The 21,124-nt window shown below is 49.9% G+C and overlaps 1 protein-coding gene across 3 annotated transcripts in view; it reads right to left on the minus strand.

Moving 5' to 3' along the window:
• The window catches only part of ASH1L (ASH1 like histone lysine methyltransferase), a 41,122-nt gene that overhangs the window by 10,873 nt on the left and 9,125 nt on the right, over positions 1-21,124 (minus strand). For all 3 annotated transcript variants that reach the window (XM_071800281.1, XM_071800279.1, XM_071800280.1), the window contains exons 2-11: positions 19,626-20,148; positions 11,476-16,213; positions 8,276-8,377; positions 7,021-7,756; positions 5,836-6,015; positions 5,007-5,101; positions 3,178-3,251; positions 2,044-2,089; positions 1,726-1,834; positions 586-792 (exon numbers count right to left, since the gene is read on the minus strand). In XM_071800281.1, the coding sequence (XP_071656382.1) occupies positions 586-792; positions 1,726-1,834; positions 2,044-2,089; positions 3,178-3,251; positions 5,007-5,101; positions 5,836-6,015; positions 7,021-7,756; positions 8,276-8,377; positions 11,476-16,213; positions 19,626-20,048 (6,710 nt within the window). In that variant the 5' untranslated portion in view covers positions 20,049-20,148. The remainder of the gene's footprint in view (positions 1-585; positions 793-1,725; positions 1,835-2,043; positions 2,090-3,177; positions 3,252-5,006; positions 5,102-5,835; positions 6,016-7,020; positions 7,757-8,275; positions 8,378-11,475; positions 16,214-19,625; positions 20,149-21,124) is intronic.

Raw genomic sequence — 21,124 nt, forward strand, 5'->3', positions numbered from 1 at the left:
CCTGCAGGTTATCTGTACACATTTCATGGTGATAACCTGTGCATGGGAGAGAAAATGCAAGAACCCATTCTTCGGGGTGTCCGTGTATGCATGCGGACAACAACCAGCTTTGTCCTTCCATGAGTTGGGCCGGACACGATTTCTGGGGCTGTACAGATGTATTTATGGATTACAGCTGCCTCTTTAGCACGAGTAACCAGAGTCGGCTGCGTTCCCAGTTATCTGTGTATGAGAAGAACGCGTCTGTCGTCTGCTGGAGCTCCACAAGTAGTGCACGGCCCTCCAAAAATCTCCGTTATCTGACAATGCCCCACACTTCACAAGATAATCTCTGTTTTCACTGATTAACGCTCCCACTTGTGCTCCTTTCCCTCCGCTCCTTCTGCCCTGTGCAGTTCAAACCATGTCAAAATTCCCCTCATCCGTGGCATTGACAGGGCAGACGTGGCAGCCGACGCGTTCCAAACCCACGGCCGATCAACAAACCTGAATTCTGAGCCTTCTGGCGCTTGTGACGCCAAAACCATTCATTTTTCCCCCTGGATTTCCCAGCAGCGACAACAAATCCCCAAGAAATATTTCTACCTGAATTCTTGCTCGCTAACGACTTCCCCCAGGTACTCGATGATGAACTGGCCGGCTTTGAGGGGCTCCTTGGTGCGGATGCCCCAGCCCTTCTCCTCGGCGCGGAACCGCTCCAGGCACTGCACCCACTCGTGCCGCTGGATGCGCTGGTTGCAGCACTGCTCGCCGCACGGGCACGTGTTGGGGGAGCACTCCGCAAAGATCATCCTCAAAAAGAGTTCAAACAGGGCAAGAGTTAAAAAGAATCGACGAGGGAGTTAAAGGAAGGTGAGCGGCGCTGGTTGAGATCTGTGAGACGAGGAAATTTAGATCTACGATATGAGGGAATTTAGATAATACAAGGAAATTTAGAGCTATGATACGGGGAAATTTATATCAATGATACAAGGAAATGTAGATCCACTATACAGGATCAGAGCACCTCGACACGTAGGAAGTCAAGGAAGGGAGCCAGGAGACCTGCGTGGTTAAACAGGGAACTGCTGGGTGTGCTCAAGTGGAAGAGGAGAGCTGGAGAGCTGGGCAGGGAAACAATTAATGAACTATAACAAGGGCAAGTGTAGAGTCTTGAATCTGGGCAGGAACAGCCCCAGGTTCCAGTGTAAATTGGGAATGAGCTGTTGGAGCAGTGAAAAGGGACCTGGGGGTCCTGCGGACAGCAGGGTGAGCATGAGCCAGCACTGGGCCCTTGTGGCCAGGAAGCCAATGGGACCTGGGGTGGGTTAGAAGGGGGTGCTCAGTGGGTCAGAGAGGTTCTCCTGCCCCTCTGCTCTGCCCTGGGGAGACCACACCTGGAATATTGTGTCCAGTTGTGGCCCCTCAGCTCCAGAAGGACAGGGAACTGCTGGAGAGAGTCCAGCGCAGCCACCAAGATGCTGGAGGGAGTGGAGCATCTCCCGTGTGAGGAAAGGCTGAGGGAGCTGGGGCTCTGGAGCTGGAGAAGAGGAGACTGAGGGGGGACTCATTGCTGGGGATCAAGAAGAAAGAGCTGGGGGAGCATTTCTGCAGCAGCAAACACCCCGTGTGCTGCGCCAGGAGAGTTTCAGTGCTGGGGCTGCAGCCAGCACAACTTTCCTCTGAAGATATTAGGAGTGGATGTGAAAGGACCGATGACGCTGGGATTGTGGAGCTGGTTCTCACCTGTTCAGACAATCCTCCACGCAGCCCTTCCCGCTCTCCTCATCGGGCTTCTTACAATTGCAGGTAGTGGCCTCGTAGCCAGAAAGGGGTTTGACATCCACGTAGACATCTGGAGAAACACACAAAGACCAAACCCAAACAGGGAAAAGAATGCTTGCCAGGTGAGAAAACAACTAATTAGCTACAATATTTTAATGTTAATGACATGAAGCAAGGAAAGCGGGGGGAGTGCCTTTGGTAAAACGAAGAGCACGGCGGAAAGGGGGGGAGCGTGAAAACCCCACCGTTAACGCGGTTTAGTAATAAGATTTTACTTACTAGAACGGATTTTTTTATAAAGCGGAACATCTGGCTTTTTATACAACTGAAAGGAGAAGAGAAAGAAAATGTTAATACACCGCATAGGCAGCTGCTCTTCACAAGACTCCGAGAAATGTTCTGTAACTACGGAACGGTTTTGTCGTCGGTCCTAGAAAATGGGTCTGAATTCTCTTCTTTAGGCTCAGACGTCAGCAAATAGGTAAAAAAAGTACCCAGATTAGTACAACTTGGGCTTAATGAGTTAATTAATATATTGTTTATTTTCCCCACGCTACCTGATACAGATCACAGGTACCATGAGAACCGACCATTCCGAACAACGATGCTCTTTGCCATATTGAAAAGCAGAGTTATTTCAACCTAAAGCACCTTTGGCACAATTCCCATACGCTGACACTTAAATTCAGCGAAAAAGAAACATGAAGGTGCTGAACAGAGCTGTGACTCCAGGAAGGGGCCACAGAAATGCAGAGTTATCTTCGAATTACAAAGTCGGAGCCACAACTGCTTGGGAATTTGTTTTGCTCATGGACAGGCTGAGGTTCCATGGCTGAAAGCTGGGGACACATTCGCCCTCCAGCCTTAGATCCTTTGTTAAATGGTTTAGTGGAAACTTCTCAGGGAATAAAATTAAATAATAATAAAAACCCCTTCCTATTTTTAGGTTTGCGCATATTTAAAGCCCTTGAAAGAGAACGCAGCCGCTCGACGGCTTCTCTCTTTTCCTCGGCAGGAAAATTCAGCTCGCGAGTGACAAATAAATTCCACTCGGTTGGGGTCGGGCCAAGAAAAATAGGGCCTGAAATTTCTCAGCTGCTGGCAGAACATCCGAACCCCCCGGGGCGGCTCCGCGCGGCTCGATGGGGAGCGCGGCACCAAAATAAAAGTCTGCGGGCACATCAGCGCCGCTTGTTCCGCGGGAACCCGCGGGGTCGCTGCTTTGCAAGAGATGGAGTAATGGAAACGATTCCCATTAAGTACAGATGCAAATCCTTTTTTGCCTTGTACAGCGGCAGCAACAAGAATATTCATCAAAATCCAGGGTGTAGCAACAGCTCTCATGTGAGAATGCCGCTGTTTTCTAAGGTTTCTGGTCAGAACCTTGGCACGCGGTGACGTCCTCGCTCGTACCTGGTTGTGTTTCCACTGCCAGAGGATGTCGTAAGGCAGCTGGAAGTCGATTCGCTTCTGTCTCAGATACTTTCCTGCAAAAGAAAAGGTTTGTGAGTGGCACACGCTCCTATTTGTAGATCCCAAGAGGCCAAAGGGCCTCTCGACGGCTCGAAGTCGCAAAGAGAAGAGCAGAATCCTCCCAGAACATTCTGTGTGTCGGTGCGAGCAGAGAACGAATACGCCTTAAAAATACCCCCAGACCAGCACGCATGGCCCATGCAAGGTGCTCAGTCAGAGCAATGCGCTCCAAGAAACTGAATTAGTCTGGAAAATCATACCCGAGCCTGTTCCTACGGCCTTTACCAAGAGACTTCATTCAGACTTGGCAAACGCATTTCTAAACGTTTCCGGAAGACTTGAAGGCCACTGGTATGTTCAGCAATAAGTGAAACTCGTCTTACACAGCAGTCACTGCTTCCAGTGCACATTTCTTCTATTCTAAAATCTCCTCCAGAAGAAGAAAACTGCCCCATCCCACACGTTGTTAAGCCAAGACCAAGCGCTAGGTTAGTTCGAGCAGATTAAAACCCGCGCTTAGCGGTTCTGTTGTCACCACGTTGCAGTGAGCAGTGACCAAGGACGAGGCGTCTGCCCCACGGCCGATTCTCCCAGTTCTTCTCAACGTTACCAAGCACCTTTACCCCTGGGGTTTCAGCAAATTCACACGCTCACCCTCACTGCTGGAGAAGGAAACTGCAATGGTTTCCTTCCAATTCACTCCTAAATCACTTTGTATTCTCAATGCTTTATTTCTCCATAGCAGGTTCCAGGAAAGAGCTAAATCTGGGGGATCTGCTTTCACTCCTATGACCTCAGTGGCGAAACAAAAGGCCCTTTCAGGTCCCTCCAGCCCTCGACAAGTCAGCACTGGTGCCCAGCCCTACATTTCTGCGGTTAAACGGAGTAACCGGAGCTTTATCTTCATTGCAGGAGCTCGCTGGTGGCCGCTATAATAAAGAAAAGCGAAGTCGGGGCTCTGTGATTGTGGCGCTGGAAACTGAGGGTCCCAACAGGCGCTTGGGTCACGTCATGGTTATACAGCCCACTGCAAAAAGGAACCAAGAAAGGCCTCGTTTCCGAGGATTTCCATGAAGAGCTCCAGCTCTGAGCCGTGTTCTCTGCGGTTACCGCTTTGGGCAGATTCCACCTCTCCACCTGCTACGGCCTCTGTAAAGTCAAACTGTGCACAGGGCAGAAAATTCCCTTAAGGAAGACAAACCACCCAACCGTTTGCGTTTGACGGGACAAACGTTTGTATGGAACAAGGTGGAATTTCCCAAATTCTTTTGGCGCGATGGTACTTGAAGGAAAAAACCCCAAAAAAGCCATCACAGAGTTTAAAAGCTGAGACAAAGACTTGCAAAACCAGTAGGTTGTGGTTTGTACTGGGCGATGAGTTCCAAGACAGACACCACAGAGCGTATGGGGAAATGCACTATGGTTTGCTTCGTTTTTGAGGTTTAACAAGTGGCCATAACCATCCCTGGCTATTCTACCGTAATATCAGTTTGAGGAGACTGTTGTACTGCGTTAAACTTACGGGAGTTAAAGCAGGTTTTAAACTACACTGGTATTTTCTTATGGTGAACAAGAAATGAGAAGAAAGCTCACGTAGCCAAACTTTTGCACCGAAAACCACAGATGAGTGCGGCCTTCGGTAACGTTCACGTGCCGAAAGACACGAGTGACCCGGCGAGGCGGTAACACAAAAGGAAGAAGAGAAAACAGGGAGAGAGCGAAGCGCGAACAGTGTTTCCGCGTCACCGAAGCGCAGGTGAAGGACCCACCGACGTGAATGGGGGCCGGGAACAAGCCGTGCTCGTGCTCCCCAGGCGTGTACTCCAGCTTCTCCTTCTTCAGCTGGATCAGGCGGCTCTTGGGGCTGCGGACGACACAGAAAAGAGAAAACTCACACGAAGGAAGACGTGCCATCTGCAAAACCACATCGTCCGGTTTAATCCAGGCACGGATGCACCACAGCACTCCGAAGAGGCTTGGAAACATTCAATACACCGACGACGATTATATTGAAGGCTGGAACAGTGAGTTAAATCAGCAGTAAACTTCATCATTAAAAAGTGAGGATTGTTCTGCTGATTTCAATTTGTCGGATCGTATTGTAAGAGAAATGTAAATTCTTGACTTCTACACGTTTGTTCAAACGCTGTTAAAGTTGATGCAACTCCAAGGGGAAGCTATCGGAAATGGGAGATGTCCACTTTCTAATGGGTAACCAGGGAAAATGTACAAGAACGCTGGAATTTTATTCTAAACATCTCATAGGAGGTGAAGGAGACGAAGTGGGAAATGAAGAGGGCACCTACTGAAATTCTATCATTTCCGCAGCCACTGCGCTCAGCACCTGAACAGCGATTTACTGCTGTGACCGTTAAGATTGTCCAACGAAACTTCTCCTACCTCCTTCAAAAACACTTTCAGATCACCAAGGCTACATTTTAAATCCCACCGGGCCACATTCTGATCATTATCACGCGTGTGATTTCTCACAGGCCTGACCTGAGCCGCTGGTTTTATTTCAGCTCCTCTTTGTGGCTCTAGTTACAAGGAGACGGTTTCCACTGGAATAGCAGCTTTTTGGGGGTATTTCTTACTTACTCGGCTGTTTTGTAGACGTCGGAATAGAGCCCGGCCTTCTGGTACTTCTTTTTTGGGGGCCGAGGGGCTTTCTTCTCCCGCTGGGTCACGGGCGGCAGAGGCTGCTCCGTGTTCTCAGCTTCGTGCGGCTTCCCCAGGGCGTCGTGTGGGCTGGGAGGTTCCGCTGCTGCCTCGGAGAAACTGCAAGAAAAAGAGGTTTTGGGATCATATTTCTTGATTTCTCTCCGGAATACGGTCAGCAGGGAGAAAACACCCGTGTTTCTGAACGACTGATGTCTCAGCTGTTTAACAAAACGCAATTCAACGATCGCGATCAAGCGGTGGCGACGCATCATTGAAAAACACGGAGGATCCTTTTATAGCGGTGTCGTTATTACCGAAAGAATGTTATTTGTGCTGCTCGGGTTTATCCCGCGGAGCCTCGGTTGAGTAATTCAGAAGGTGGCTTCTGCTATCGGCTTTTGTGCTCTAAAAATAGGATGTGGTGAACCATTTCTCAGCCACATAACACACCCCTTGACCGTGTGGTTCCAGCAATTCTGTGAATCTAAGCGCCTGCATTACAAAGTTAATTCCTGAAACATAAACAGGTGGGTATTTTTCAGAACTGTTCTGCAAAGACACACAAGGAAATTTCTGGAAGAGTCTGATCTGTTTGTATCGAAGACGTTGGAGATCAGAACGTGATGATCAGAGCAGAGACGCATTCCTGGGGTGGTTTTCCTAGGCAGGGCCTGCGCTCTTTGGTCCACACCTTAACTCCTCCTTGCTTTGGTCTTTCTCTTTATTTGCTGCATATCAACTCATCTCACCCCACACTCTGTGCTGCTTGTGCGTATTAGGAATGCACATGAGTCACGCTCATTCCTGCAGTGCACGGAGCTCTTACAGCTCCTTGTTCTGCATGTGATGAAGGAACCATTTTCTCTAGGATATTTCATCAGCGAACCTGTTGCCAACTCAATAGGAAAACTCTTCACAAAGTCATCAAACTTGCTTGAGACGCAAGCACAAACCCGACCGTTTGAGATGACCCGATTCCACACATTTTGTGTGTGTTCAGGAGATCAGGAACACCCCAAGAATCCTTAAAACTCAGACGTTGGTTCCCTCTAAACTGAAACCCTAAATAAAAACAAACGCAGCGCTCCGAAGAGCAGGATTAACTGTAAGGGAATTAATTACCTCTTATTGCTCTCCTGCTCGTCTTCTGCTAACGACTTTTGCCGCTTCCTGGCCTGTTCGTCCGCGAGCCACCTCTTCCTCTTCCAGCCTTTGCGGTGATCCGGGTTCAGGTTGACGCTCTGCACGACGGCTTCGATCACATCCGTGATGGTATCGGGTCCCAGGTGCAAGGGGCTGCTGCTCTCTTCTCGCTTCTCCAACTCCTGGCTGACCAGCCGGGCCGCCTGGAAGGCCTGCATGGAAACCACCGCCTGCAGCGGGTATTTCCGGGGCCTCCCCGGCCTGCGCTTCACAAAATTATTCCCAGTCCGCGCCTGCCTTTGCAGTTTTTTGGCTTTCAGGATCTTATTGACGTGGTCGAGATTTTTTTTTGTCGCCAGGATCTTGTTGTAATTGCACATTTTGCGCGCTTGGCGCTGCATGGCTTCCACCACGCTCCTCTTGAGGTGGTGCGGGGAGTAGGTGTCCGGGAGTCTGTCCGCCAGCAGCGAGATGTTGCTATCGCTGCCCGGAAGGGCCGGGGCTCCCAGCCCGTCCTGTTTGCCCAGCGCCCGCTCCCGGTTGTGGTTTCGAGCAGGACTGGCTGAGGGTGGAACGGCCACGTTGGCCATGACGGCTTCTAAGGTTTTGTCCAGAGCGCTCTGGGTGTCGTGCTGCGCCATGCGCTGCAATAACCCGTCCACGGGGTCGTCGGAGCCGCTCGCCAGCCGCGCTCCCCGGGTCGGGGCTCCGGCCCCTGCAACAAACACACACGTTTAGAGTGAAAGAGGCTCGAGACGCGAACAAATAATCAAAGCAAGTTGGAATTAAAACACTGTAGCTGGATACACCGACAGCATTTGCTATCTTAGAATTGCCTGGAACACTCAACAACGCCAATTTCTAGAACAAGTTCTAATGGGAAAGGGACCTAATGATGCAAAATTGGTCAATGTTATGGCCTTTTTTGCGTAGCTAAGTCAAGCTTGGAGGAATTAATTTAGTAATCTAATTAACTGATGAACTGTAGTGTCGGGGGTCTTGCTAGCATTAAAGCGTCGAGCTTCACAAAGGCTAATTCAAGGAAGCAAACTCCATTCTGCCACAGAAGCAGCTGCTTCTACAAGCACCAGCTCAAGTTGCCCTGTTCTACAGCCCAATTTGCGGTGTTTGCGTCCTAAAACATAAGGGAAAAAGCTCGGTCTCTGCTGCCTGCAGCAGCGCAGGCCTCGGGAAAGTGGCTCTGAACAGAAGCCAGTATCCAAACGCCACTCGCCTGTGGAGGACGCGCTCTCGGACGTCGATCTCTTGCGGGAAGGGCTGCAGCTTGTGCTCTCCGGTTGTCGCTGGGGAGGTTTGTCCTGCGTCGGCAAAGCGCCTGAAAAGCACAAATAACAATTATTTCAGTCTGGCAGTGCCAATACGAGCAACAGTCGAACTGAGGTGACTCTGGTTTAGCTCCAGGAACACTTACTATGGTGGAGAAGGATGGAAATGGACCAGCAAGAAAGACATTCTCAGAGGGGAGAAACACAGGGAGGATGTAGCTCAAAATAAGTAACCCCCCCCCAAAAGAGACAACGGATCTTGTCACAATAACAAGAATAGTACTTTGGTTTCGGTCGGCCACGGCAAATACGTCAAAATCCCAAGCTGTAAACAAATGACAGATTATTACCTACGAACAGACGTTACTGGATTTTAGGCACCCGCAGAACACGTTTCACTGGGTATTCTGGCGGCGCAGCGCTCACTGTTACCAAAAATCATTAGATATTGGCTTATCACAGATGACATCGAGCAGCGGCGATCACACTGACTGCTGCTGACGCTCAAAACCACTTTCAAAAGCTCTAGGAATCTCACAACTATCGAAATGTGAAGCGACAAAACTGGCAAAGACGCGTCTGCCGACACCGAGAGGAGTTCGCGGGTGCTGTTTGTGATGAGTTTGCTCAGTGCCGGGGGGTCAGTTCTGATCCTTCGCTGACTCCAAAGAAACGAGACGGCAGGTTGAGGAAGTTCCGCTCCACATCAAGGTCGCAAATTAGCGCCCACGCAAACGAGCTTTTGTGTCAATAGAGATGCTGAGGTACAAGATGATGGGAGAATCCTGGAATGCATCCAAGTGATTTCCCAAAAATCTGGAGGAAAATCTCCTTTGAGACGCGGTCTTACCTCAAAATTTGCACTTCCTTTTAAATCGTGGATGCTGCCAGCTCATGGTGTAAAACCTAAGCTACATTTGGTTGACAGAAGAAATAATATCACAAGGCAGATCGATGGGTTTATTTCTCATTATTTTTCAATGAGGGCACAATCCTGAGGCTGCTGGACGTTGGCTCAAGTCGCGAATCCCATTCCTGGTGAAGACTTTCGGATTTTTCCGCATGGCATCGCGCTGGGGGCTCTTCAAAGGGGCTTCTGTGCTGTCTGTTCCTCCAACGCGCAGGTTGGAAAGGCTGGAGCCGGGGGGGTCGGGTTCTGCTCCCAAGGAATGAGCATCAGGTTGAGAGGAAGCAGCCTCGAGTTGCGCCAGGGGAGGCTGAGGTCGAAGATTTGGGGTAATTTCTCCCCTAAAGGGCTGCGGGGCGTTGAACGGCGCGGAGTCATCGGCAGCGGCGCGGAGCGGCCGGCAGGGGGCGCCGCTGCCCCGGGCTCCCGTGCGTCGTTTGTTTCGCGTCCCCGCACGCAGTGGATGCGGGAACGGCCCCGGGTAACGGGGACAGCGGGGCGGGAACGGCCCCGGGTAACGGGGAGAGGGGCTGCAACAGGGAGAGTGAGGCTGCAGCAGAGCACGGAGCTGCAACAGAGAGCACGGAGCTGCAACGGAGAGCACGGAGCTGCAACGGAGAGCACGGAGCTGCAACGGAGAGCACGGAGCTGCAACGGAGAGCACGGAGCTGCAACGGAGCGCAGAACCATTTTTAAAAGCTGGTCTCCGCCTACTCATTTCAACTGCTCCGATTCAGCGTTTCCTCAAAGATGCACCTAAAGCGGATCTGGTTTCATAAGGAAACAATCTTTAGCGCACCGCAAGTTTTCCCCTCCGTCTGCGCTACTTTCTGAAGTGCACGAACACATCCAAGTCCTTCCTGGTGAGAGTTTCAGAATCACCATCCAGCTCTGCAGTTGAAACCAAAGCGCAAAGTGCAAACGGAACCCTTTGAATTCCTCTTGTGGCTGTAGGAGGAGCAATCTCATGGGTTTTCTGCCATGTCCCCCCGCCCCGAGGACTTTTACTCATATGAAATACTGCGAAGTAATATAAATATGTAAAAACAAACACGTCGCTTCCAACTGCCCTTAAAATAAAGCAGCAAAACATAAAACCTCCGAACGCCAAAAGAAAACACAGAGCAGAAACCCTTTGGTACAGAGCAGGGAGGCGGCGGGAGGCACCGCAACGGCAGCATCACAAGGGGGAAGATGAGAGTAACGAATGTACTTTATTAATTATCTGTATTATTCACTACTGGGTGCTTTGCTCTGTGAAATCTTAGTCACGAGTGGTTTTGGAGAAATGATTTGAATGTGAAGGGAGAGCGTGGGCAGGTTCTGGAGGGGGAGGAGAAGCTCTCAGGCTTCTTTACCCAGCAGCAGAAGGAGCACGAGCCGCTCCTGGTCTTTTGCAGGTTCCTCTTTTGTGACACGGTTTCCCTAACGTGCCCACGGCAATTAAAGAAGTGGATACACGTGAAAATCACTCCCGCAAACACCTGGAATAATAAAGCACAGCACGAAGCGCCACCGAAGCCAGATTTGTACCACAACGTCTTCAAGTCCTATATTTCACGTTAGATGTATTTCAGAGCAGAGGTCTCTTCCCAGCCCCCGGCAGCATCGCTGTGATTTTCTGCGCAGCTCTGCCCGGGTTTTGCTGCAGGGTAAGATGGGTTTCCCAGCTCTGAATAACCCGGCACCGCAAGTTTTGCTCTCGGGCATTCCCAGCAGCACTCAGCGACTGCTCGGAGGTGTCGCGAGCGGCCTCGAGTCAGGGAGCAAACGTTTTATGGCAGTAGAGGTTATCAAAATCACTAAAACAGAGTTAGAAAAGAAAAAGGAAGCATTTTCTTCAATGGCAATGTTGTTAGCTGGTCTAAACGCAAGCAACCGAGCTTTGAAACAAAGAGAAATAAAGAGAAATTTTAACTCATTTCTCCAGGAAAAATGGTTCGTAAAAAGACCTTTTCCTAAGCAAGCGTCCCTAGCGTAGCTTTATAACAGAGCGAGAAAGCGCTGGTGGGAAGGGCTGCTTCAACAAGGAGACACTGCGAGTCTGTCCCAAACGCCACACGAACGTCGCTTTAACAGAACAGAGACGCTCCCGCGCAAAAACTCAACCGAAATCCACCGCAATCCACCCTGGAAGGGTTCCCAGAGCCAAAGCGACACCTGCCCTCCGTTTCTAGCACACGTGTACAAGGTAAAGCAGCGAGACTCGCGGGAAAGCGCGCGCGGCGAGAGCTCCCTTACCTGCCAGCGGCTGCAGCGCCTTGTCGCTAGAGGGCAAGGGCTCCTTTCGGAGGGGGCGGTTTAACGCGTTGTCTTGCGCGCTGAAGAGTCCCGGGCTGTCCGTTAATTTTTTCCGGCCGCTGGCGCCCGTGGAGTTTGCGACTCTGCAGCTGCCTATTGCACTTGTGAAAAGGTTGGTGTGCTCGTCGCTGCTGGGCGGCTCGGAGCTCGGAGTGAATCCCCCCAGCGACAGAGCCGGGGAATTGTCTGAACAGTCAATCTGGAGCGGCGTCTGCAGCCCCAGCGCTAAGGAATTAGACTCCGAAGGCTCCCTCCGCACCCACTGTTCGTCTCTGCTTAGCAAACCCTTGGAAGGCGACAGGTGCGGACACGACATGTGACATCTGTGTTTGTCTTTATGTTTGTACCTCTCCCCGGCCTCCTTCCCGAACCTGTAGCGCTTCAAGGACTCCAGAACCGTTCTAGAGGAGCTATTCGCCGCCAGAGTGTCCATGGAAACCTGCGGCTGTTCCGAAGAACGGTGCTCGCGGTGTTTATGGCGATGCCTGTGCTTGTGTTCCAGCATCCAACCGTAAGCCATTTCGGGTGGGACGCTGGGGTACGTGCTCATGGACAAGAGCGGAGTCCGGCTCGTCGTGAGAAAAGCCTCCTGGCGTAAAAGTTTATGCTTCTTCTTGTGGTATTTGGTGGGGTTGAGAAGCAAGTGGCCCGTGTGCATGTAGGAAGGTGGCGGGAGGGGGGTAGTAAAAGAAGGAGAGGGTGGAGGAGGATAAAGAGTCGGGGGGTACCTTCCGTAATAGCCTAAGCCGATGGGAGCGGCTGCGAGGGGAGAGGGAGAGTAAGGCATGCCGTACGAGGGGTAGAACCCGGTGCTGGAGAGAGGAAAGCTCAGGCTGTGCATGAACGGCATTTCTGCCATCGCCTCGCGCATTTTGGGAGGCCTGCCCCTCTTTTTCTTTAAATCAGGTTTCCTAATGTAGTGCAAAGGATCTAAAGGAAAAGTAGGATGAGTGTAGAAGCTGTTGAAATTTATCCTGAAAATGGTAGGCAGTAAATCTCGCGGGATGAAGTGGTGGCTTCTGTGGGTTATTCGGATTTCGCTTAATCGACTTATTAATTCCTCTAATTCGGCGAGGAAATCCGGGTCCTGCCTGCCTCGAAGCTGAGGGTACTTCTTTTTCCTTTTTCGCTTCTGCCTCTTCATCTTGTCGTAACTGAGGTAATCGTGGCTGCGGCGCTTGCATTTGTGTTTATGCTTTTCTTTCAGGTTACTCAGCACGGTGGAGGTTTCGGGCGGGATGAGGGAAACGTGATCGAACGAATGCCTTTTCTTCTTCTGCCCGCAGAATTTCTCGGCTCGATCCGAAGTGCTGTTGTTGTCCGTTCCTATCCCGCTGTCGCTGGGAATGGTCTCGTCGCTGTGGGACTCGCTCACCGGGGACGGAGTGGCCTCTTTGAGCGACGTCAGCTCGCTCAGGTGAGAAGGAGAGTTTGGCAGCAGCGTCGGGGGAGATAATCTCCTCCTTCCCTTGGCGGCTTTCTTCATGGCGAGGGTCTGGACGACGCTCCCTTGCCGGGAGTGGATGTGTAAGTACGGCACTGAGCTGGGCTCGATGAAGCCCGCGTCGCTGCCCGCGGGGCTCTGGCCCCCGCTCACCGCGGACGACTGCGAGCAAACCGGGGACGGAAGAATCTCGGAATTTGCCGCCGGTGAAGGCAGCAGATGGGGAAGAACTTGTCCTAGCGACGTACCCGGGATTTGTTGAGCCGACTTCTCAAGAACGGTCAAACCGGCGGAGCCGCCGGCTAAAATACCGTTCAGGACAGCTTTAGGCTTCCTTCCTCTCCTTTTTCCTATATAAATGGTTCCTTTCTTGCTGACGTTTATTTGCTGGCCTAATTTTGAACCAAACGTGGCAGCAAGAGTCGACACTGTGTTGTGGAGTTTCGATTGCACTTTCCCTTTGTTATTTGGTTCCACTGTACTAGACAGAATCTGATTCAAAAGCTTCTTTCGCTTCAGGGTCTTCATTTTATTTATTTTGCGGATAATTGTTTTCATTAACTGTCCGTTATTTCTCTTGGCGACCTTTCTGTCCGAGTCTACTTCCAAATCAGTCATACTGCAAATGGGAGGTTTCTGGACTTCTTCTGGCCCTCGGAGTTGGTCCTTTCGCTCAAAAAAGTCCCCGCCTCGGTGTTGATCGCTCTCCGATTCCATCTTGCTCGAGTTATCTGTTCCAACGAAAGGTGCCACAGAAAGGATAGGCGGCTTCATTTTAATGGATGACCTGATCTGCCTTTTAGGTCTCCCTCTCTTCTTAGGAAAAGGTTGTCCTGCTAAGCTCTGTTTTAGGGAGGGAATTTCTACTTCAGGCTGCAAAATGGGAGGTTCCTGCTCTTCTTTCGACTGCATCGAAAAGACTTTGGACGCTGGGATCTTTAGAGTTCTTTTGGGAGGACCTTCGAGCTCCGGCATCTCCTTGGATTTCGGTCTTCCCCTTTTGGGTTTATACATATCAGGTAAGAAATCGTCGGACATACACAAACCAGAGGGCTGTTTGTGAGCGCTGTAGAACTTTGGAGTTTGCTTGTCAGCCTCGGCTAAGAGCGCCAGAGACTGCCCGCTGCTTTCGCTCAGCTTTGGCAACTGATGCTTGACAAATTCATGCTCCACGAATGAAGACGATCCTATGTTTTTCAAGAATTTGGCCTGCTCCAAGTTACCGCTCGATAGCGCGCTGTAGGAAATATTTTTAAAAAGCTCTGACCTTTCTAGTTCCAGGCCTTTCGGAGGCCGACAGGCGTTGCGTGACACCACCTTAGTCCACCGTGGCTTCCTTCCTTTCCTTTTCTTTAAAGGTTTGGATTGCTGAGTGGCGCTCAGGTTTTTTGCTCCTTGGCAGGATTTATCCGATGCAGCTATCGCACCGATCTTTAGGAACTGTTTGCTGCTAAACAAGCTCGTAAAACTAACTACTGAAGGGGTGACAGTAGCATGGATGTTTGTTTCAGCTGCCAAAATCGGCTTTTTCCCTGTAGAAGGACTAGTTCTCGAAGTTTCTACGTAAGCAGCTTTCGAATCATTCAAATCTTTATCAGCACCTTTAAAATCAGTGCTCAGAGCGTGGTTCAACGTTCTGTTAATATTCAGAAGCGTACTGCCAGAGGAAAACTGAGTTTTGCCAATCTGGTCTGAGATGCCTTCTAAGAGATCCGCCGTGGAACTCAAATGCAAGGCGCTGGACGCCAGCGTCGTCGAGAGGCTCCTGTTCAAGGTGGTAACAGACACCGTGGGTGAAGGCGACGGGAGGTTTCCCTCTCCCACCGCGCTGAACGGGGACTTTGCCGTCGATACGTCTGAGGCGCCTCCTGTTCTGAAGTCTGGTGAAGTGCAATATACTGGAGGCTGTTTCTCGTGCTTTGACGTTTCGTAAATCCCTTTCTCACCGGCTGAGTAAGCATCCTGCGGAACGCAGATTCCTTCACTAAACATCTCTTTGCCTACATCGGCGATCTCTTTCCGAATCGAAAATTTGTCCAAGAGGCTTTCTTTACTCTGTCTCATACTATGCTTCTCAAACGTTTTGCTAGTGGTATTTTCCTTCAGTAAATCTGTAGTCTCATGGCTTTCGAGGCTGCTGAGGTCTGAATTGCAAGGAAGGTCAAAGGGCTCCGAGGAGGGCAGGAGAGCGTCTGCTTTCAGAGCTCCAGAGTCCTTGTTAACCAAACCCACCGGATTGCCCGCTCCTGGCGGCTTCTTTCCAGAGTCCTTGCTCACCAGCCCCACCGGACTGCTCATTCCCGGCACCTTCCTCCCGCAGTCCTTGTTCACTGGTCCCGCTGGGCTGCCGATCGCTGGTGTTTTCCTTCCGGAGTCTTTGTTGGGCGGAACGGTCGGATTCCCGGTTCCCAGCATCTTTCTCCCCGAATCCTTGTTCACCAATCCTGTAGGACTACTTATTCCCAACAATTTCTTCCCGGCATCCTTGTTAACCAACCCTGTCGGAGGGCCAATCCCCACCGGCTTCTTGACAGGCTCTTTACTCGTCAATCCCGCTGGAGTGCCGATGCCCAGAAGTTTCCTCCCAACATCTTTGCTGATTAATCCCACCGCAGAGCTGGTCACCGGCTGTTTCTTTCCCAAATCCTTGTTAACTAACCCAGTTGGGGTGCTGATCCCTGGTGGCCTCTTCCCAGAGTCCTTGTTAACCAGGCCGATTAACGGGCCGATTCCTTGTGGCTTCTTCCCAGAGTCCTTGTTCAGCAATATGGCTGCGCTACCGATCCCTAACGGCTTCTTCCCTGAGTCCTTATTCACCAAACCAACCGCAAGACCAGATCCCGGCAATTTCTTTACCAAATCTTTATTAACTAACCCACTTGCCGTTACGGTTCCAGGCAGCTTCTTCCCAGAGTCTTTCAGCAAACCAGACGCGGTTCCGTTTCCAGGCTTCTTCTGCTTTGTTTTGGAAGACTTCGAAGGGGGACAAGTTGCGATAAGCTGAGCCAATTTTTCTGTTACAGTTGTCGCTCCGTTAATTTGTGTTCTATCCTTTAAGTCAGAATTATGGCTACTGATAAGGGTCGGAGGAGATGACTTTATATAATCGGTCATTTCAGAGTGCAATGGGGGAACTTTCTTAGCTAAAGGATTTGTTTCTACTTGTATACCTTCTTCCATACGTAATTCAACTGTTGCAGCTTCTCCGGCTTTCTTGTACGACTTTGAAGGGTCCTAGAAGTTAATCATAAAAACAAAATCTTTAGGAACAGAGCACAAAGACCCCCTCTGAGTAACACAGTATCTCTTTATGTTGAGATGATTAATACCCGCTTTTGATAACAGGTTAAGTATATAAACACACGCCTCATGATCCTATTCATTTTCGAGCAAATCTCTTTCAGTGGACATGTCAAGGCTTTTCTGATGTTAAGGAAACCCAAGCTCGCTCCCAGTCCTCAAACATAAACCATTTAATCTGTTCCCCAACGATAAACATTATCCAAAAATACTGTTGCTGTTTATTTTAAAAACCCATTAACACTGGGCTAGCTATTTATAGGGTGACAGCACTTGAAGACCTCACATGGCACGGAGAAGGAGCCGAGCAATGCGCGGTGAGGGCCGGCGCGGTGGCCACCAGTCACAGCAGTGCTGGTGCACGCCAACTACACGTATTTTTAAGAAAGTTATCTAAAAATTAGTAAAACCAGATCAGCCCATGTGTGCATCGCTGCCTGTTTCCTTATCAGGTCCACACTAAAATCCTTGAAAACTCAGTTTCACTCACTGTTACGATCACTGCCCTACAAGCCCCAATGTGTTTCCAGAAAGTGAAAAAAGATGTAATGAGAGCAGAGATAGCGTCACTATCAAATTCTCTTGAGGGAGGGTGCCCACGAGCATCAGGTGGGCTCGGGTGGCTCCAAACCCGCTGCGGTCGCAGAACAAAACCCGCCCGTCGCATCGGCGGCTGCTTTGAAAGCCGTGGTGTGAAAAAGACTCTGTTCTCCGGAGAGCAGCTTGGCGCTGAGCCCGGCTGTTCTGTGGCAGCTGCGAGCTGATGGGAACGATGCTGGAGCATCACATTTTAGGAAGTTCCCCCAAATTAGCCACCCCTCATCCTCACCAAACACCGGCTGGGAGGCGAGGAGCCGTGATGCGTCAGAATAAAAAGGTGCCACGCGTTCCTGAAATATCTTCTGTTGCACAAACAATCGCTCTGTGAGAAGGGAAGGAGAGATCTGCAGTCCAAAATACGTTCCAAAGTGGTTTTCGGTGCCCACAGCACTTGAAAGCTGCAACGGCTGGCGTGGCCACATTCAGGTGCAGCTCTATAAATGGGTTATTTAGTTTCTCGCTGTCGTTTTGCTCCTGGTGCTGCACGCTGGACTCACCTGCAGCACATTCGGTATTTTGGTGGTGTGGTTCCACGGAGCAGCGCGCCCTCCGTCACTGCTGGACTTGAAGAAATGCAGTTTTATCCCAGAGAAAGCATCACGTTGGATTTTAAGGCGGGGAAGCTTTGTGAAGACTACTGACAATTCTGTCACTGAAAAGATAGCAAAACCCAGGAAACAAATCCCAACATCTTGGAGGTGTTTTGTCCGTCTACCTCCCCTTCTGTGGCTGCAAACAAGCACGGACTTCAAGCCGCTTCACTGATGACTACGGCACGTAAAGTTTAAACCAGTTCTTCTGGGATCACAAGCATTTTCAGTCAAGATTTCCAGACCTATTCCGTACTATTCTGCCTTTCAGATGGTGGGTTTCAGCCAGGTGTGAAGCTGTGCAAAGGTCTAGATTACATAGCACTTTGTGTTCTAAAAACTAAAATATTTATTCCAAAAGACTTTGTATAATTAGACTAAGACAAAAACTTATGTCCCAGATCCTGCGGAAAAGATTCTCAAACTGTTCAGAAAGAAAACAAAACGCCTCTTCAGCTCGGTTACTTTTTCCTTTGCAAATCCGCAGTTAGTGGCTGTGATTTCATCAGCAAACTTTCCTACATAACCAAGGGCAATAGAAAGCACTACACAATACCGCACTCAGCAGTTTCAGAGAGAAACGAGGAGATGGAGCAAAAAGGCGCGTTCCAACATGTTTCACTGTGGGTCCCTTCCAACTCAGGACATGCTGTGATTATTTGTTTGGAAGATCCTCTTCCTCAATGAAAACTTAAATCTGGGTACAGCAGGTGAGAGACAAAGGTGTGGGTAGGTCAGCCAGACGTGCTCTCGGTATCGAGTCAAGGAATTGTCCTTCCTTCACATACAGAAACCCGAACACTAGAGACAAGCTCGGCAAATCCACAGCCACATTTTTGTTGCCCTGCGCTGGACTCTCTCCAGCAGTTCCCTGTCCTTCTGGAGCGGAGGGGCCACAACTGGACACAATATTCCAGGTGTGGTCTCCCCAGGGCAGAGCAGAGGGGCAGGAGAACCTCTCTGACCCACTGACCACCCCCTTCTAACCCACCCCAGGTCCCATTGGCTTCCTGGCCACAAGGGCCCAGTGCTGGCTCATGCTCACCCTGCTGTCCCCAGGACCCCCAGGTCCCTTTTCACTGCTCCAACAGCTCATTCCCCAACTTACACTGGAACCTGGGGTTGTTCCTGCCCAGATTCAAGACTCTACACTTGCCCTTGTTCTATTTCATTCAATTTTTCCCCGCCCAGCTCTCCAGCCTGTCCAGGTCTCTGATGGCAGCACAGCTTCCAGTGTCACCCACTCCTCCCACCTTGGTGTCACCAGCAAACTTGCTGACAGTCACTCTATTCCCTCATCCAAATCATTGATGAATATATTGAATAATACCAGCCCCACCACTGACCCCTGAGGCATTGCACTGGATCCAGGCCTCAACTGGACTCTGCCCCATTGACCACGACTCTCTGGCTTTTTCCCTTCAGCCAGTTCACACTCCACCTCACCACCCGCTCATCCAGACCGCACTCCTCAGTTCAGCTGTGAGGATGCTGTGCAGACTGTGTCCAATGCCTCACTCAAGTCAAGGGAGATCACGTCCACCGCTCTGCCATCATCCATCCACCTCATTATGTCCTCATAAAAGTCAATGAGGTTGGTCAAGCACGACTTGCAGTTGGTGAAGCCATGCTGACTGCCCCTAATGACCCTCTTATCCCTGATCTGCCTTGAGATGGTATCAAGGAGAAGTCATTCCATCAGTTTCCCAGGGATGGAGGTGAGGTTGACCAGTCTATAGTTACCTGGGTCCTCCTTCTTGCCCTTTTGAAGACTGGAGTGACATTTGCTTTCCTCCAGTCCTCAGGCACCTCTCCCGTTTCCCAAGACTTGGCAAAGATGATGGAGAGTGGTCCAGCAATGACCTCAGCCAGCTCCCTCAGCACCCACGGTGCATCCCATCCGGACCCATGGATTTATGGGTGTCCAGATTGCCCAACTGCTCCCTAACCCAGTCCTCATCAATCCAGGCAAACTCCTAGACTGTGGCTGGCCGGCCACATCCTGTCAATGGAAAGGCAATCAAATAATTTCTAAGTTTGGAATTATCAGTATCAGAGACTACATAAAAACATGATCGTGCGGAGATACCAAAGACTTTTAAATCCAGTTTAAATTTACTAGGACTTGCAAAACGCTACATAAATACACGACTCACTTGTTTCGAAGGACAATGCTCATTCTTCTCATCTGTCATCTTCCCACTCTTGGGTGCCCTTCTGGGTTGCTTGATGCTGGTTTTTATAGCGGGCCGGCACACATAATTCTCCAGGTTCTTGGGAGGCTTTTTCGTTCGCTTGGCTTGAAGCCCAATCTTCAGCTTCAAGTTTCCCTCGGAAAAATTGGTTTCTTTCACCGAAAACTGTTGCTGCGCGTCGCTCAGAGCCTCGTTCTTCCCATTCTCGGCGCTGGTCCCCTCCCGGTTCTTCTTCTTGCCGTCGTCTTCTTCCTTGGCGCAACTTTCTAGCTCGGCTTCCCCTTTGCCCACCACCGTGCCAGTGTTTGCCACAGAGGGGCTTTTCCCAGCAAACCCGTCAGAATCGGAAGCCAAGCCTAACATAGCAGTATTCCGAGGGTCCATCACAGGCGGAATATTTGCCTTCAGGTAACTGGAGGGAAGATTTACAGAGATGTGTTCCACAGAAGATCTGTTCCACTACTGGCAGCCAGCATCTTTTACTCTGTAGAGACAGAAGGAAATGTTAATTCTCTAGTAGACATTAATATTTTGGATATTCAGACAAGCGCAATTACACAGCTGATGTTTCAAAACACCAAACCTTCCCATAACCTCCTACAAAAATACAATTTATCTGTAAACCCACTTTTAAATGATTGGTGAAAACCAAAAGTGTATGAATATTATAATGCAATTTCAAGTTGATCCACGGGACACTTCAAATAATGATTAAGGCTTTTAATATTGACCATCAAAATAAGAGTTTTTATTGAAAAGCAGAGCCCAGCTGCTCTTAGTCCAGACCTACCGAAACGGCTGCTTCTAAGGAATGATCCAGCTAATGAAACCTATTATAAAGCACCCAGAAATCAGAGACAAACCGATTTTAATCATCTGAGCCACTAGGAAAGTTGAGCTTCACCCAAGTATGCATTGGTTTCCCACCATCCCACAAAACCTGCTTTTTAGTCGAGGACTTTCCACAATTCAGGAAGAAGGATGGGAGAGCAGGAAAAAAATCACCCAATATATTCACACACTAATTTGTACATCCTGCAGCATGGGAACAGAAAAGCCCACACTGTTATGTATATATAATTAACCTAGTTATCCTGAGATATTAGAGGGAGCTTTTTCATCTTAACTGCCATAAAAAACTAAAGCAGAAGTTGATTCGAGTCAATGTGCTCCTGCGGGGGTTTCAAATCCCCGGCGGGCAGACAAGGGGTGGCACAACCAAAATCTGGGTACCCCACTCTATTTTTATTTATTAAAATCTCTCTAACATTTTGAAAAACTCAATACATCAGAGGCAGGTTGGAAAAAAAACCAAAGCAGCGAAGTACTGAGAAGAGCATCACAAGAACTAAACGCAAATGGTAAGAAACGCTATAAAAACCCATTTGATGGTTCCAGATGAGTGTCGATGGTTTCAGAAGGTTTCAATGAGCTCAGCAATGACCTGTGACGCTTGGCCT

The sequence above is a fragment of the Patagioenas fasciata genome, chromosome 30 (genome assembly GCF_037038585.1).
Source record: "Patagioenas fasciata isolate bPatFas1 chromosome 30, bPatFas1.hap1, whole genome shotgun sequence".
Taxonomy (NCBI): domain Eukaryota; kingdom Metazoa; phylum Chordata; class Aves; order Columbiformes; family Columbidae; genus Patagioenas; species Patagioenas fasciata.